At 36.7% G+C, this 16,987-nt stretch overlaps 2 protein-coding genes across 7 annotated transcripts; both read right to left on the reverse strand.

Moving 5' to 3' along the window:
- Positions 1-3,142: 3,142 nt before the first annotated feature.
- Positions 3,143-8,807, reverse strand: LOC132052229 (hexokinase-2). 3 transcript variants are annotated; one of them, XM_059443663.1, is made up of 9 exons: positions 8,280-8,805; positions 6,988-7,138; positions 6,715-6,897; positions 6,035-6,109; positions 5,765-5,920; positions 5,562-5,660; positions 5,330-5,460; positions 4,116-4,197; positions 3,143-3,723 (listed from the first exon to the last, which is right to left on the reverse strand). In XM_059443663.1, exons 1-9 carry the CDS (start codon positions 8,549-8,551, stop codon positions 3,379-3,381), a joined length of 1,494 nt encoding a protein of 497 aa, XP_059299646.1. In that variant the 5' UTR covers positions 8,552-8,805; the 3' UTR covers positions 3,143-3,378. The 3 variants fall into 3 exon arrangements, with proteins under 3 accessions (XP_059299646.1, XP_059299648.1, XP_059299647.1); XM_059443664.1 differs by lacking the exon at positions 3,143-3,723 and adding an exon at positions 3,740-3,906 and having other exon boundaries at positions 8,280-8,807; XM_059443665.1 differs by lacking the exon at positions 4,116-4,197 and having other exon boundaries at positions 3,568-3,723; positions 8,280-8,807.
- A 1,869-nt stretch (positions 8,808-10,676) lies between these two features.
- On the reverse strand, positions 10,677-16,347 carry LOC132052228 (nuclear poly(A) polymerase 4-like). Of its 4 annotated transcripts, none has more exons than XM_059443661.1 (12): positions 15,952-16,346; positions 15,771-15,848; positions 14,197-14,304; positions 13,958-14,020; positions 13,717-13,878; positions 13,163-13,276; positions 13,003-13,065; positions 12,568-12,897; positions 12,325-12,489; positions 11,495-12,181; positions 11,246-11,319; positions 10,677-11,140 (listed from the first exon to the last, which is right to left on the reverse strand). In XM_059443661.1, exons 1-12 carry the CDS (start codon positions 16,042-16,044, stop codon positions 11,116-11,118), a joined length of 1,962 nt encoding a protein of 653 aa, XP_059299644.1. In that variant the 5' UTR covers positions 16,045-16,346; the 3' UTR covers positions 10,677-11,115. The 4 variants fall into 4 exon arrangements, with proteins under 4 accessions (XP_059299644.1, XP_059299643.1, XP_059299642.1 ...); XM_059443660.1 differs by having other exon boundaries at positions 11,444-12,181; XM_059443659.1 differs by having other exon boundaries at positions 10,677-11,319; positions 15,952-16,347.
- Positions 16,348-16,987: the final 640 nt, after the last annotated feature.

The raw sequence follows: 16,987 nt of genomic DNA on the forward strand, positions 1-16,987 counted from the left end.
TTTTTTTTTAATTTTTTTTTCAAATTCCCTACAAAACCGGGGATTTTGAATTAATAGTGGACAGTCACAAGGTGCAGCCTATGGTATTAGGGTGGTAAATATGGTAAGTTGGTAATGGTAGCTCTCAGATTTAAAGATACAGTTTATCTGTTCAAATTTCAAAAAATTTATTTCTCTAATTGGTTCAGATATTGTGGATCTCATGAACTGCAGTAACCGCTATATTTTACTAATAGTAGTAGTAGATTTGGACGTTTATTTAACAAAGGTATTATAAAAGAGACAGTGGCAGGTCAATTATCTTAAACATTTTACGTGGTAATTCATTATAAGCTCAAATCTTAAAGAGATTAGTTGAAATTTCGTTCTTAAATTTTACATGGAGTACGATTGAAAATCGTGTAATCTAATCTTTAACTTTAATAGCAATTCTTAGACATTAACGTATCTTGGCGCATACCCTGAAAAAGATAGAAGCATATAGTAAAGTTGTCCAAATCCATTCACTTTTAAGAACCCAAAGGACCACAGATTATCACTCTTTTTTAAAGATGAGACGAGAAATTTGGTTCAGTCATTAAGCAATCGCTGTCTATTTTTTCTCTTAAATTGATAGCAACTCCCACTGTATCGTTCACTTCGATGTTTGTTGTGGACCAAATATGTCATGATAAAATTTGAGTTGTACTATACGTATATCAGTATATGAATGGTGAAAGCCTTTTTACATCTAATTGAAGTTGCTATATTAGGTTAAATATCATTTTTTACAAACATACCAAATAATGATCGTTCAAATTGTTAAACCGTATTAAAGAATTTTGGTTAGTTTAGCAAACTTAAATCCTTAATTATGGTATAAAACGTCATGGGAAATTCTGAACCGTATGGCGAATAACTGAAATAGGAAGTCAAAAAATTGAGTTCATTTTGGGCTTGGATTTTAACACTTGGCGTAGGCCCGAACGACACAGAGTTTGGTCTCTTTTACGTTGGGTCATTTGCACTTATTCTCCCTATTTTGCACTGGTCTTTAATTTTGGCCCTCAAGACAAATAATTTTTGCGGGACATAAGTTTATATTTTCGCATCATCATATCCCACAAGTTATGCCGATGCCTTTAAAGAACCTATGTCCCGCCAGGGGCGGAGCCACATACGGCTAAGGGGCCTTTGGCAAAAATTACACTGTTTATATATGAGTAAAGAACGAGAACTAATTCAAGAAAACAGAAAGGAACAAATAAAGTTAGTTGGACTAGAGCAAGCTACCAAGCTCCTCTTCCCCCTTCATCACTCTCTAGCTCCGGCCCTTGCCATTAGTTAGCTTGCACTTCCCTTGCTTGCCCTTTGAGTTTTCAAAGTCAAGGTGCCTTTCCCTTTCCTTTTTCTCGCCTTACCTCTTTACGAAGGTAAACAATGACCGTTGTCTACCTTTGATCTCCGTCTTAGGGTGAAGGTCCTGCGGAGGTCTTTTTTAGTGATCAAAATTGATTAGGGACAGTGACCCATGATGAAAGGAGCTATTGACCTGAGTGGTTTTCCAAGAGTCAAGCCCGGAAAGCGTGACAAGTCATTCGCCAAGGCCATTACCAACAACAGGATTATGTTCGAGATGTCAACTTGAAATCTCGATGAATCGAGGAGAAAAGCATCTACCCTTTCGAAAAAGGATGGAATGGCGACCTGTGGTAAGAGAATTTTTTCTCGAATAAATCATGAATTTTCTAGGATATTATTAAGGATCTGCGGAAGCCAATGTCCCGGGGTCTCGGGGACTCATTCTGACTTAAACAAGGGGCGGGTCTTTACCAACTTCCAAATATTCTATTTTAGGGAAGCCAAAAAAGGTGAGCGCCTAAGCGCGAAAGGTTGCTTTACTAAGTAAGATAAGGCGAAAAGCAAAGGCGCGGCAGTTTTCGCACGAAAGCCGTTGCGCATTTAGTTTAGACGCGGTTCGAATGCCTTTATGCTATAGGCTGTGTTAAGCATGCTTCTTTGACAGAAAATAAAGTCTTTTTCCATGACAACAGTCACGACGCGGAGAGAGCATTTGAAGGGTTACTTCACCTTTGGTGATCACACACCGACCCGGGCAATCACTAGCTACAATCGATGGAATTTTGATTGAAACTATCAAAAAAAAAGCCGCCTGAAGCCCCCCCCCCCCTCCCTCCCGCATTTTTTATGTATAGATAGTAGATGTTGAATCCCCTTGGCCTTCTTCGTGTGTTTACTTCTTCAAATTTTGAAACCCCTAATCGCCAAAATTTTCAACATTTAGTCGCTTCAAAATCTGTTTTAAACCATAGGATTTGAAGTTGAATAGTAAGTCTTCAGTTTCAAACGAAAGTTTGAAGTTACGCTTGGAAAAGGTCAGGTTGTGCCAAAACCTAACTTCAAACCTCAATGCAGCTCATGCTCCGCAAAGCCTAACCTCAAACCCCGCAATCTAAAGTTAACCCAAAGGTCGGCAAACACGAACGGTTTGAAATTCATCAAAACTAAACTAAACTAAACTTTAAATAATCTTGAAAAACTGAATATATTTTAAATAGAGGTGCTCAAACAGCTACTTGGTGTGATTTCTACCTAAATTTAACGTCGTTTTCATTTCTTGTGTGAACACTGAATTCTTATTCATTTTCCTAGAAAGAAAGTCAAATTACAAAAGTTTATTTATGTGGAGAGCGACAAAAGTTGAGCAACACGTTTTTCCCAAATGTAGATGTCTATGAGATAATTGAATTTTCCTCTAGAAGTCTAGAATGCAACCTTTGAGTGGAGGGTTCCAGATATTTTGTGCTTGAATTCCACCCGAAAATTGATTAGCATACTGTGTTTTAAAAGATATCAAATTTGATAGATGTAGATCAATTCTAATTCAATATCGTAAAATATATTTCTTGCATTTGGTAAGTGTGGTTCAAAATTAGTAAAAATAATATGTTTAAATTTTTTGAACTTACACAGAAGTGTAGTGTAGTGCTATCTGCGTGTATACATCTACTGCTACATATTTTCTTCACATTTTATTGCTATACCATATATAAGATTAGCAATGACTTAATAGTCAATACCCCATTTTATTAAACCCTAAAAATTTGATCGCAGTTGGAAAACAATAAACCAAGGGGAAGAATTAGCAGTGCTCAATGTCATATAATTTCCTTGCACCCTTTTCTAGAAGAAAAAAGTTGGCATTCCCAGGAACAATATCCTAAACTATAAACCAAGCACAAGTGCTGGAAAATTTTGAAAATAACTGTCAGAAGAACCAAAAAGGAGGAGAGAAAATCCAAAAGAAAAGGCAAGAGAAAAGCATAATATAAAAGGTAAAAGGGAGTTTCCTCCAGCTAAATATCATCTTGATCACTCTCAAGACTTGTCTTCAACATACAGGGAGTTAGAGGCCGCAAGGAGTGCGGCGCCAATGCCAGAACCATCGTTTGCGTGCTTGAAAACAATGCTTGTTGACATGTCCTCTCCAAGCAATCCAACCAAAGAGTTCTCCAAGCACTTTCTGTATTCTGTGTAGTGCTCATACAATCCGCCATCCATGGCTACGACTATCGTTTCTTGACCACTTTCCTTGGGAGTATCCCTTCCCATCTTTTTGACAATGCCCAAGACCCCAGCCGCCGCAAGTCTTGCGCCACGCGTTGCAACGATATTACACAGCTCAACAACTAATCTCCTTGTCTTCAAGCAGGTATTGGATATCTGAAATAGGATGAACAAAATATCTAGTTTCAATTCATGTTGTATCATGATGTCAAATGCTAACAGTAAAACTAATTGCTGAACGGGAGACAAATATCAACAATTGGATTTCCACTTCCTTGTGACCCAAGATTTTCAGTTGATTTGTCACCATCAGAAATTTGGTCTCTTTTTTTGTTCCTACTGGAAAAGCAAATCAGTCCTAATTAAAACAATTTCTCTGTTTGCTCCAAAGAAATGATATTGTGCAAACATTTGTAGATGATTAATAAGCCACACCACATTAATTGAAATATCATGAAAGTAAGAAGAGTCAGAATAAGTGAGCTTGATGAACCAAACGTCATTCTTTTTTTTTTCCGGAGGTATTGATTATGGCGAAGAGCTAATACCTCCAAGATATCCTTCAACTTGTCACCAACCACTCTCAAATCAGAGGATGTGTCATGATGCATAGCAGACATTTCAGGTGTCCTGCGTATTTTTCTAACTGTTATGAGAGCATCTGCTCGAGAATTTAAAAAGGTAAACAAGAATGACATCAAGCGGACACTTCAACAATTCCAGAAACTAAGAAAGCATTATGATGCAAATGACTATTCGACTTTTGGTACCAACAATAGTTCAGTAGACAAAGCTCAAGGCAAATGCCATCTCATTATTAAATACTCTTTTCTTTTCTTTTAAATCAAAAATCCATTATTTGGAGTTCATCGATCCTCAAATATAATTTGTAAATAGGCATGCTTCCTCAAGTATTTTAATTGATTAATTAGCATGCTTATTCAAACTTTACAGATATCATGTTTCTGCCCTACACACAAGTTATTAGATGCAATTATTTTCATTTAACACCAAAGAGAAGAATAAATAATAAGTTCAATAGTTAAGTGGATAGAAGAGAGATGAAATATGTTGCCAAGCAAGTCAACAATAGACGATGTCAAGCTCATAAATGCATGAACCTTATTACCATACTCAAGCTTGATCAACTGACAAGCCAGAACAGCGACAGAAGAATGCAAGCAAATTCGTTAACACGAGAAGCACTGCTCATCAGCAGTGGTGGATCCAGGATTTTAAGATCATGGGTGCTTGCCTTAAACGACAAACCATGGTAGTCTAAAAACGTAAAGCGGCAGAAAAAGAAAAACTATTGTGTTGAGGTTAGGACACTAAAGAAAAGGCTATGAAACATGAATACAAGTGATACTTATTTTCTTTTTATTACCACGATTAAGCAAACTAATTGAAAATCCAGAAACGCAAATAAACAGTGGAAAAGAAAGGAAAGCCAAAAAGAAGTGAAAAGATAAGATTCTAAGCGAGCATCGAACCAGGATCTCATTTAAGCAACAACTTTTATTATCCCTTTTTAACCAACGCACCCAACATCACCTTTGTCCTATGGGTGCTTAGGCATTTAATATATCCATTTTGTTGACTTTTATATATAAATACAGATAGCTCGAGACGCGGTCAATGGGTGCTCGAGCACCCACTTTGATCTATGTGGGTCCGCCCCTGCCCATCAGTTGATTTGGGAATTTAACAGTGTATTTTGCATAAAAAGATCACTAATAACTCTATAGCTAGTAAGAAATACCTCAATATGAATGAATTCTTGAGTTTTGGAGGTACTTCATCACCGAAAATGCCAGCTTCTTCAGCCATTCTAAGTAGAACTCTGCGTAAAATTTCTCCCAAGTACATGCCAGAACATATCTTCTCAAATATCTGTCAGGATAAAAAGATATACCTCTCAGGTTCATCAAGTTAATTGCAAAATTGAGACTAGCCTAAATGAACAAAACGTATACAAATAGATAAACAATTACCTGTTCACCAGGATTTAAACTATCAGTATCCATTGCATGATCGTACTCTGTCAAGGGAAGATGGGAGGACCTAAAGTTACCCCACTCCATATTGATCACCTAGAAAGTAACATAGAAGGCCTTCAACAGGTATTCCACAGTTGATCACCAAACAAGTGAAATAAAGACAAAGAAGATCAATAGTCATTGAAAAGTTCGCAAACCATTTCTCCAGATTTAGGCAGAGGACCGTGCCATTTGGGAATTGCCTGGGCCCGTTCCACATATGCAGCATTGGTCCCAGTACCTAATATCACAGCAATGGATACATCCTTATTGGAGAATCTACCACCAGCCAATGTTCCAACAGTATCATTCACCTTTCATCAACAAGTAACTCAGCTCAAATTTTACAACTAAGCTAGGTAATATACATACAATTTATTTTAACAAACACCCTTCAAAAAGAGTGATTTTACTTCAAGCAAACTTACAAGCGCTGACACCCTCATATCAACTCCTTGTCTGTGCATGGCTTTTTCCAGTTCTGCAACAACATCTTTGCCAACCTGTCATCCAGTAACTATGAGAGCTTATTTTTTCAGTTCATTAAATCTAATAAGAAATTTTTTTAACCTGAGCATAAAATTACAACAGATTAATGTATTTCCTGTAATGGTTTGATATCAACTGCTGCAACTAGCTTGAATTCACTTCTCTTTAATTACAAACATTGGGAGTATCATCAGAGAATACATGATATTCAATGCTTCCCATAACAGGAAAAAATGCATCAAAAGGTAAATGTAGTTGACGTCGCGCTAGCTCATCCAACCCATTGACCAAAACAAAGATTAAGTTCTTCAAAACCAAACGTCTAGAACAGGAAAAGCATATGACTGATTCAATTTGATACTACCTCAAAGTTGTCTTTCTGACAAATCAAACTTTAGTGTCAGATTATACACAATATACATGAATGGAAAAGTAAATCAGCAGGCTGCGTCCGATCAAGGGTAGCAAAAACCATTTGACTTATATGTCTATAAGAACAAGCAAAAAGTCCACATTGGATTGTTAGAAGTACATCTAGGTACAAGCAGCTTCAAGTTGAATTTGCACAATTGCCTAAGAAAAACAAAATAGAAGATGTAGTTGAGAGGGAAATGAATACCGTGTCATCAATGGAGAAACCTTTCGTCCACCTGATAAGAGTTCCAGAATTGATTGAAGTCTGCATTATTGGGAACGAGAAGGTGAAGCCCAATTCTCTCTGCCTACCAGGAGGTTGATGGAACTTTTCTTCTTCTGCAGCAACAAATTTTGCCAGTTCCGCCGCAATATAGTCAAAAAGTGCCTGAAATTATATGAACTTCAGAAGTTCAAAAGCCACGCGAAACTAAGTAATAGAAAAGGGTGCAACAATTTGAGTGGACAAAATACTTACTTCTGAACTGCCGACCATCAAATTTGGAGGAATTGATGCCTCAGCAAATTCTTGATGGATAATACCGCCACTCTTTCCCCCAAGTTGCACCCGCAATACTCGAAAATTTGTTCCACCAAGATCCAATGCATAAAAGACTCCTTCTTCATCGCTAAATACAAAATTTATCAAAGAAATAAATATTAACATGTTTTCCTGTACCAAGTACATAGTACATTCATTATACAGAATTAATTAAATCACTCCTCTCAGCAAGCATTATTTATCGTAATTCTTAACAAAAAACTCGTGCATCTACAAGACTTATCCAACAAGCATAGAGGAGAGGGATGAAGCCGCAATGCATTGATCATAACATCATAAAGAAATTTACTTTGACCACATATTCAAATGATAATTCATTCGACATTAAATTTGACACGGAATAAGACCAAAACAAGCATGCGAACTGCAATAGCAACTTCTACGCTCCACCATATTCAGTTGTAGATCCTTCAGATGAAACTCAAAGAGCCTTAGTTTTCTGAACATTGTTCTAGATTGAGTAGATAGTTAAAGCACTGAAAACATGTAAAGCAAGAACATCGGAGGGTCTTGTTAATGCCACAACGCAAACTCAGCTAACTGATATCTACATAGCATAACTCCCAAGCTTAAGCATACATATTAAATCATAAAGACTTAACCTTTTACAACATTTCAGACAGTCATCATCCACAACTTTATCTGGAACACATCACAGACAAACGATTCTAATCATTTCTCAAATAACAGCCTACCATAATAAATAATCCAACATTTCCGCCAATAAATTCATGTCCTTATGAACAATCCCTATCCCTCTCTCCCAAATCCCAATTCGTTTCGCACTAGTACTATATGAGGAATCAATTAAAAACGCTACACCTTTTTTTTCCAATCATTTTTTAAAATTATGATCTACAGTACTTTTTATATGCCAGTTTCTAAATACATAAATTCTATTTCAAAAAAAAAAATAAAAAAAAAAAAATTAAGGAATAGATATTAGATGCATTGACCTAGTGCTCCAAATCCAGCCCCATTTTTTTTTTTGTAACGGACGGACTAGATACTAATTTATGCAAGAAAAAAGAAATACTACCTACGTCCCAAATTTATGTAACAACCTTAGACATTTGTGTATCTATAAAATATTTCATTAAAGGTAAAACAATTAAAAATTAAGATGGTTCTAATTATAGAAAAATAACATTCTTTTTTTAAACCAACTGAAAAGAAAAGTGTGTCACATGAATTAACACATAACGAACCCAGTAGGGAGATTATCCACATAGCTGATAAGCATCTTTAATTTGCTGCCTCCTTCAGATGCGAGTCCAGCGTGCATCTCCACCGTCATCGCATCAGCCACTTGTTTCAGCTTCGAATCTGGTGTCGCACATTTCTCTTCAAATTCTTTCAGAATTGCCTTCGCACGTCCCCATTTGCTCGTTTTCCGCATGCGGTGTCGCACTATTAGTGCTGCCACAGCTACCACCGCAGCTGACCCTACCACCACCGCACCCACCGTCGCCTTCTTCATCTTTACAGAAAATGATATGATAGAGAAGATAGATTATTATGGGTAGTTGTAGCTGTTATTACGGTAATATGTTGTGGATATGTTGGTTATAAATGGGGATCAGATCAAGAGATGTATAGTAATTAATGAAAAGAAGGGAAGAAGAACGAGAAAAAAGGGGGAAACTTATTATTAAGGTGAGGGAATGAGGGAAATTCGGCAGTGACAGATGCTTGCAGCACCGTTCTTCAGACATATCACATTTGACTCTTGACATCATCAATACGTTATGTATAATATTTGTAGTATTTTCAATTATGTAAATACTTTAATTGTAAAAAATATATAAGCACAGTACTTTACAGTTTATAGTAGAAACAATATCTTAACCAGGGATAAGATCTGAATACACACTGTCCTCTCCGGACTCCACTCATGAGATTTCACGGGAAATGTTGCTGTTGTTGTAGGTTATAGTACATTTTTTATATTTTTAAGTTGTAAATATTATTGTTAAAAAAGTTAATGCATCAGCGTCTGAACTAAGACGAAAATAAATATTCTAATTTTTGTATTCTCTTTTGAAATGAAACGAGTAATACGTATGTATTATGGTACGTGTTGGATTCTTCGGAGTGTGGCCAATATTTTGATCATCTATCTCTTTCTATTGAAGGAATATGAATGTGGGCATCACCTACCCGAGTTTAAATATTCGTCACGTTTTCCTTGATTGAGCTATTTCCTTTATATCTTTTTAACAAAATTGCTAAGGAAAACATTTTGAGGAACTTTTTAAACCCAATCCAAAATAGATTATCTTGACAATTATTATGAGTTGGAAGATTGAAAAGATTATGGTAAAAGTTTGCTCGCTTCATGTGTTACACTAAACTAATAAATATATGACATGTGTTTGTACATACACTTTTATTACTGAACTATTGTTAAGTAATGCATATTTTTCAGTTCACTAAATTATTTAATCATGTTAAATTTGAATTAGTTTGTTGTGAAACAATGGGTGGGTAAGTATATGCCAAAGATGATTTATGATACTTGTACTTAGCTTTAATCCAGAGGAAAAGAACCTGCTAACGCCTAACGTACAACAACCGCAAAGTAATCAATATACGACTTAAGACCTTTTACTTTGACCACACACAAATTCTACTGAACCAATTTACAGTTGACCTTTCGTAAGCAACAGCAGTTTTGCATGTTATATCGACCAAATATATCTATTCAAAATTCAGTCGTATACCACACCTTATGTTAACGCATTTATTACTCAAAAGGATGATTTGATCAGTCTATCTTTGACTACAAACTTTGGATAAGTTACAACCTGACATATTTATTAGTTCAATCCTCCAAGATAAGTCCACACCACCAATTTAATACCTCTAGTAAAAATGATGTTACGCTCTCAATACATAAAAGTAATGAGAAGGGGCGTGAAGATGCACCCGTGCAACTTTTTTCCGATTTGACGTGAGAATCATCAAGCGGGGACTTCGGTTTAGTTTCATTGAAATATGATATGAGATAGGCATCCGATTTAGAAAATCTATCATTTGAGAAAACGACTAATCTGTTATAAAACACAATTTGTTAGTTCTAGAATGAATTAGAGTCCAAGCAAGAACTAGATGGATATAGAAATTCACACGGCATATTTGAAATTGCGTAAGTAGCCGATTTTAAAAACCAATAAGTTGAGAAAACGACTACCAATAATTTGAGAAAACGACTAATCTGTTCTAAAAGCCAATTAGTACTAGAATGAAATAAGTCCAAGCAGAACCAAATGGATACATAAAATCACACGGCACTCTTTGAAATTGCGGATTTGATTGATGTAATGTACATGTCATTACCAATTCCGTCCAGATTAACATTCTACCATTAGACACATGTACCCTTTAACGCAGTGTTTAAAATCATATTGCAATCTTAAAAAACCAGCTTTGTTAGATCCTGGAGAAATCAATTTCCAAGGATATTCTTCAAGTTTTTTTTTTTTGGGTTAATTAAAGATTTATATTAACTAACTGTAAGAAATAACAAAAAAGGGGAGATTAAACCAAATCTTGCCCCTCTCAAAAGCAACTCAAGATTTTAATTCACACACGAGAGAGAGAAATTGAGAAAGACACAAAAGACTGAAATATGGTGTCATCAACTGTCATCGGTCTACAAATACAATTAAAAGACTGTTAATACCCTTCCCATAAACAGAGTACAACCGAGATTTTTCATGACCCACCCCAACCTAGTATCATCGGCTTATATTCTACATTCCCCCGAAATGAAAAGAAATATCTATTCAACTGCTGTAGGAAGAACAATCTTCTTCAGCAGTTCCCCTATAGTATTTTTACATAAACTGAACTGTACAGGAGTCCACAGGACCGTTCTACCTGGAACTCTCCTCCACCCATATATCAGGGCTCTCTCACAATTTCACACAAGCAAGCCGCCTGGAAAAGAAAAACATAGAGAAATGACAGCCAGCAAGTAACATAATACTTACCGTGTTGAGCTGGCTTTTCATCCCTCAATGCCATGAAACTCCACTTCTTTCAAGCAGTTGATGTAACACTATACCTACAAGACAAACCATAAAAAAGAAACCAAAATACCGCACCTTTAAAGAAAAAGTCTGAAATATAAAACAAAATGTAAGAACAAGTATGAAACCATGTAACATGCCTTATAGAAGATTTTTGTACAGACTCTGATCCAATGCTATCCAGAGATGTTAACATTCCATGTGCTGCTTTTGGCTTCATGAAACACAAAAGAAATAATAGTTAAAGGTCATGGAAAACACTAAGAACGGAAGTATGAATGAACTATAAAAATCAATGACGTCAGAGAGATAAGAGGCAAGATAAACTTATTCAAAACCTCTAACTCCAGCAACGCATCTTCAATAAACCTAGAACCATTTTCACATACATTATTCAAAAGTGACTTGGACTCGGCCCTGTATAAGTCACCCTGAGAGGAACATAGAGAGTTGCAACCAGTACTGCCCACTGGACGACCGTCATGGCTGAGTCGGAGCAATTCATGTGCAGGTTCCCCAGAGGTACCAGCAAACTCCGTCGTATCATTTGTCAAACTATTTGAAATTTCTTCACTCTTTCTCTTCCCTCGAGTAACTGTCGAGGAACACTGTTGTAAGAACATGCCATTTTTCTGACCAACAATAAGCTCGGGTGAAGCTGAATCCCTTGGAGGGCTAATTGATGGTCTTTTGTCCTGACTCTGTTGCTTCTCTTCTGCACCTTCAAGCTCTTTTTTCCTTTTCAACCCTCTTTCAGAGTAAGGTTTCTCTGCCAGCTGCCCACTCATTAGCCTGCGTTTATATCCATCTGGTGAAACATAAGAGGGAATCTGCTTTCTACGAACATGGGACACAAACATTTCCATTCCTGGTTTCCAATACATATACATGTTTACTTGGTGTCTAAACTCATCAACTGTCCCGCGAATATCAAATTGCTGCCCTTCTTGAACCAACTCCCCTGGCCTCCTCTGCAAACCCATGAAGAAGGCACGATGTGCGCATTGTTTGGAGGGGTCCACATACTCATGGGGATAAGGATGGCACTGCAATTTCCCAAATGTGTCCCGTTCTATCTGCAAAGATACAACAACAATTCTAAATAAACATGAAACATTGGCTTCACTTGCTACCTTCTCTTTATTTCCTTCTGTAGAGGCTCAAATGAAGGAACCGGAGCCTCCTGAGCATCAGTTATTCGAAAAGTAATAGGTTTTACCATCAAAGTAAGCTGCCTTAACCGGGATTCGACCCAGCCTCTCCACACAAGCAAGTCATCAGCATCAGCTGCAACTATGTCAACTTGCAAATAGTTCTTGTAGCTTTCAAAGAAAGGATACTGCTCAAACAGTGCAGTCCACCGGGCTTTATTCAGCTCAATTTCCTGATACGGGAAAGCAAAAGGAGGTAAAGCCAGAACTAGCTAAATACAACATAATTACCAGAGGGGAATTATTCATACCTGGCATATGTTGTTACCGAATTCAAATTGTTCTGTCATAACTCGAAGAGTACTTGCAGACACATTGTAGCTGGAGTTCATGCAAGGATAGGCAGGTGTAATAATTGGCATCTGATGTGTCCGGTCCCAAGGATTTTTTCGTGGATCCCAGACAGAAAATCCAAATTCTTTATCCTCTATCTCACAAAGCATAACAGGATTTGGCCAGCGCCATTGTGTATATACACGAAAAAAACGAGAAACCAGCATACTCGGAACAGCATTTGGATAAAGTTGGCAAACCCGAGCAACCAGAAGAGCCCAGTTCACTCCACCTAGAAATCCAGTCACCTAAAAGAGAATCCAAAATGAACAAAAAATAGATGGGTCAAAGAAAAGAACGAACACTAATAAGCTGGAGAGGAGGGAGTAGGCAAAAAAAAAAAGCGAACCTACATTTGAATAAACACCACGCTGTTTAGCCCAAAACTTTAAACACCGAAGTGTGGTCCGGAAAAACTGCATTGCAGAAGAAAAATGAGATGTTACAGTCAGATCTAGAATCTTGAAAATATTTACTCTCCTTTTTGTTTGCTTTTTGGTTGGGGATCATCACCTCAATATTTGGAACATGTTTAATAATTTTATCTGCCACCCTGCAGCCATTAAGGCTCCTTACAGTTGGCTCATCAACATTGCACAACATCGATTCACTGGAAATGTCCAAATCCTGTCCACAAGAAGATGTAAAGAACACATCAGGTATAACTACTAGTGGTATATAGCTGATTGATGCCAAAATTGGATGTCAATTCAGAGAATATAGAGTATTCACGTATCCCCGTCCTGTCTGGAGGCCCATGACTTGGTAAGCTCCTGGAATGGTCGGGTGTACCATGGAATATAACACATGAAGAAATTCAAGAATGTAAAAGTCCTCAGATCCATAAAGGGTTAAGCTAAAATTCTCATTGCTGCAGGTGAAAAGGATGAAGCGTCACGAGTAGAAGCAGAAATCTAGAAGAAAATCAGGGCTTTTTTCCAGAAAAAAAATGTTGGTGTAGGGAAATAAATTTCTTCTGAAGCAAGGTTTGACGTATAGAAAAGGTCTCTCCCTTTTTGGGGAGACAAAAAGGAAATGGACAGCTTTTACAAAGAAATAGCACTTACATCTGGTACAACCAAAAGAGAAATGCTTGCATAGAGAAGATCAATTGAGATCCCATCAAACTTAAACTTCATAACAGGGACATGTGCATCTGGAACTGGTTGTAGTTCAGTAACTTCTTCCCTCTCCGCCAAAATATTATGCAATACAAAAAAGAAGTCATCCTGGCAAACAATGTCAGCGTTAGATGCTAATTAAAATGGCCAACTGAGACTCGAAAAGAACACCAGAAACTAAAACAACCTCTCGATTCACGTAAGATGGTCCAACACATAATGTGTCTATGTCAGCTCCAGGACCATGCACCTACAAAAAAGGAATCTTATAATTAGTCAAATAGTGTTACTAAGGGACATCAAACATTCAGTCATTCTCCTAAAAAATGTAAACCTTTTACAACATAATTGTAAATACATATGTGTTGAGGGAGTAATTGTAAATCTTATGCTGTTCAAGGGAACATAAGATAAGAAGCTGCTTACCCCAAGCCGATAAGAACCAAAGGTTAAAATGACGGCATTTGCATCCTCAACCATCTGATCACTATACCCTCTTAGTCGAGTAAGATCTTTCACCCAGTCCTTCACAATCTAGAAAGGAAAAAATTAATAACTGTCACAAGACTGGATTGAGCCAAAACAGAAAAGAACTATATGAAATGCAAAGGAAAAGGAAGGTAGCAAAGGCTAAAGCTTAGCAATATTCTACTTTAATTTCAAGACATAAAGGGGTAAATGGAAAACAATATTCTACTTTAATTTCCTTCATTAACCAAAAAAATAAACAGTCTGAGAAAAATAGTCCCATCAATCCTTACCAGCAACTAAAGAATATCGTTACATTCCCTTCATCTTTCTTAGAATTAACCTATGAATGCAATTTTGGTTTTTTTTTTTTTTTTTTTTGTGTGTGTGTGTGTGGGGGGGGGGGGGGAGGGGTAACAACAATCCCGGCATAGAGTTGCGAAACAGGAAATTTGAAGTTTCAGCAAATAATACTGAAAAAAATTAGTGATCAGAAATTAAACTTGCTTAGTAAGAATACAGTGACATTTAATAAATACATCAAATGTTACTTCAAATACGATTTACTGACTTAAACAGAAACTACAAAATCCAAACAAGGGAAAACAAGGAACCATCAAGTGGAAAGTCAACAATTAATAAATGCAATTTAAGGGGCAATAGAATACTATCTGTTTTGCTAAGTTCAGCGAGATGAATTTTTTTTTCCCAAAAGGCACAGCACATATCAGTTCACTCTTCACTGAAATCCAAATGACCATCCAAAAATGTGTATGCAGTCGCCACTCACAGCCTACTCATGCCCTGTTCAGACTTCAGAAGTTACTGAAGACATGACTTTTTTACTGTTCCTCCCTAGGCAGGCATCAGACTTTTTTTTTTTTTTTTTTTTTTTATATAAATGTGGTGTCCGGACCAGCTTGCGCTCACCTCGACTAAATCCACAGGATACCTGTCACCTCCCACCCACTAGCAGCAGGTACCAGGTAACTCTATCCACCAAGACGAGAACAGATGGGAAGAAATCACCTAGTGTTTTTGTCGCTGCTGGGAATGAACCTAAGACCTCATGGTGCTCAACCCACTTCATTGACCACTAGGCCACACCCAACCCTTGGGTTAGACAGGCACCCTACGTAATGTACTAGAATGCCTAAAAGTCGAGAATGATGGAGTCCACAGCTCTTAATTTACTAAACAACTACAACCACAAATTGATCCCAAGATAGTTAAGTCAGCTATATGAATTCTCAATATCATCCTGCTCCATCAATACTAGAACACTCTCTAAATCTACTGTCTCTAAATCATATGCTCCTTTCTAATCAAGGCCTCAAAGTCTCAACCAGCATACATAATTCTTCTTCTCTACCCCATATCCAGACATAATAAAGGTCAAAGGATATAAAGAGGTTTGGTGAACAAGTTATACTTAGTTGACTATAGTCAACCGACTACCCTGAATCATAAATTAGTCTCTCCTAATAGTTTAATTGGGTAATCACCAAAACACATAGAAGAAAAAAGATTACCTGTTTTAGTTGGCAGAGAACTTCTTCTCTCTTAGCAGCCTCCTCAACACTTTCATATAGTCCAGCACCAACCAAAAACTACAATTCACAAAAAAACCAACACATCATCAAAATACATAAACTGAAGCACAAAAAACAACACAGCAAACAAAAAAAAAAAAAGGAACCTTAAAAAACAAACCTTTTCCAATTCTTTAGTACGCTGAATATCAGCCTCCATAGGCCCTGCTAAAGACAAAGGTTTCGTCACCCCATATTGCTTGGCCATTATCATAAAAAATTTTGTTCTAGTAGTTCAATAAAAGGACCACAAATCCAATCTTTACAGAGCAAAAAAATGACCAAATTAACCAAGAAACGGATCAGAAACTCAAAATTCTAATTTTGGGGGAGACCCAAAAGGTAAACTAAGACAAATATGAAGAAAAAGGGGTTTCTTGAATTGTAAGTACCCAAATCAAGAACAGAAAAAAAAAAAAAACAGCCTAGATCTAGAACAATAAGGGTTTGTTTGTTTGGGGGATTATAAAGGGCCGGCGGAAAGTGATACGAAAGAGCACACGTTCACATTCCTAGTTATGGAGGATATACTTTTTTTTTTCTAGAAAGAAAAGGTGGGCTAAGGCGCGTTTGATATTTCTGTAGGTTTTTTGCCAGTTGGCAACTTGGTTTGGTTATTACTTATTAGTGGCAGTTTTGAAATCTTTAATGGGCACTACCATTACTTTCTCTTTCTTCATTTACTTTTTTACTTGTTTGAATTTGAAAACGGAAAAGGGCAAATAAATAAATAAAGGCTCATAAATATACTCCATTCATCTTTTGATTTGATTTAAATAGGGTGCAATCTATTTTTATAGCTCGAGAATACCCCTCAAAACGAACAACTTATACCTTGATGGCTTTTTATAGTTTAGCCTTTGGCCATTCGATATGATATCATGATTTCATATTTTGATTTCAAATCAGCATTTGTTTATGCAATTTGCATAAAATTTTCTAACTTCAACTTCATATCATGATTTCAAATCCCAAATTCTTCAAAAGATGCCTCGTTTGGACATGAAACGATAAAAACTGAATATGTTTGGACCGCATTTTTGATTTCTTAAGTTGCATTTTTTTTTTTATAAGTTTATAGTTGTGAAAACCATAAAAAAATTTCCGGTTCTTTAATCTTCTTAAATGAGTAAATCATAGCTCATAATAAAAGTAAA

The sequence above is a fragment of the Lycium ferocissimum genome, chromosome 4, assembly GCF_029784015.1.
Source record: "Lycium ferocissimum isolate CSIRO_LF1 chromosome 4, AGI_CSIRO_Lferr_CH_V1, whole genome shotgun sequence".
In the NCBI taxonomy this organism is placed as follows: Eukaryota; Viridiplantae; Streptophyta; class Magnoliopsida; order Solanales; family Solanaceae; genus Lycium; species Lycium ferocissimum.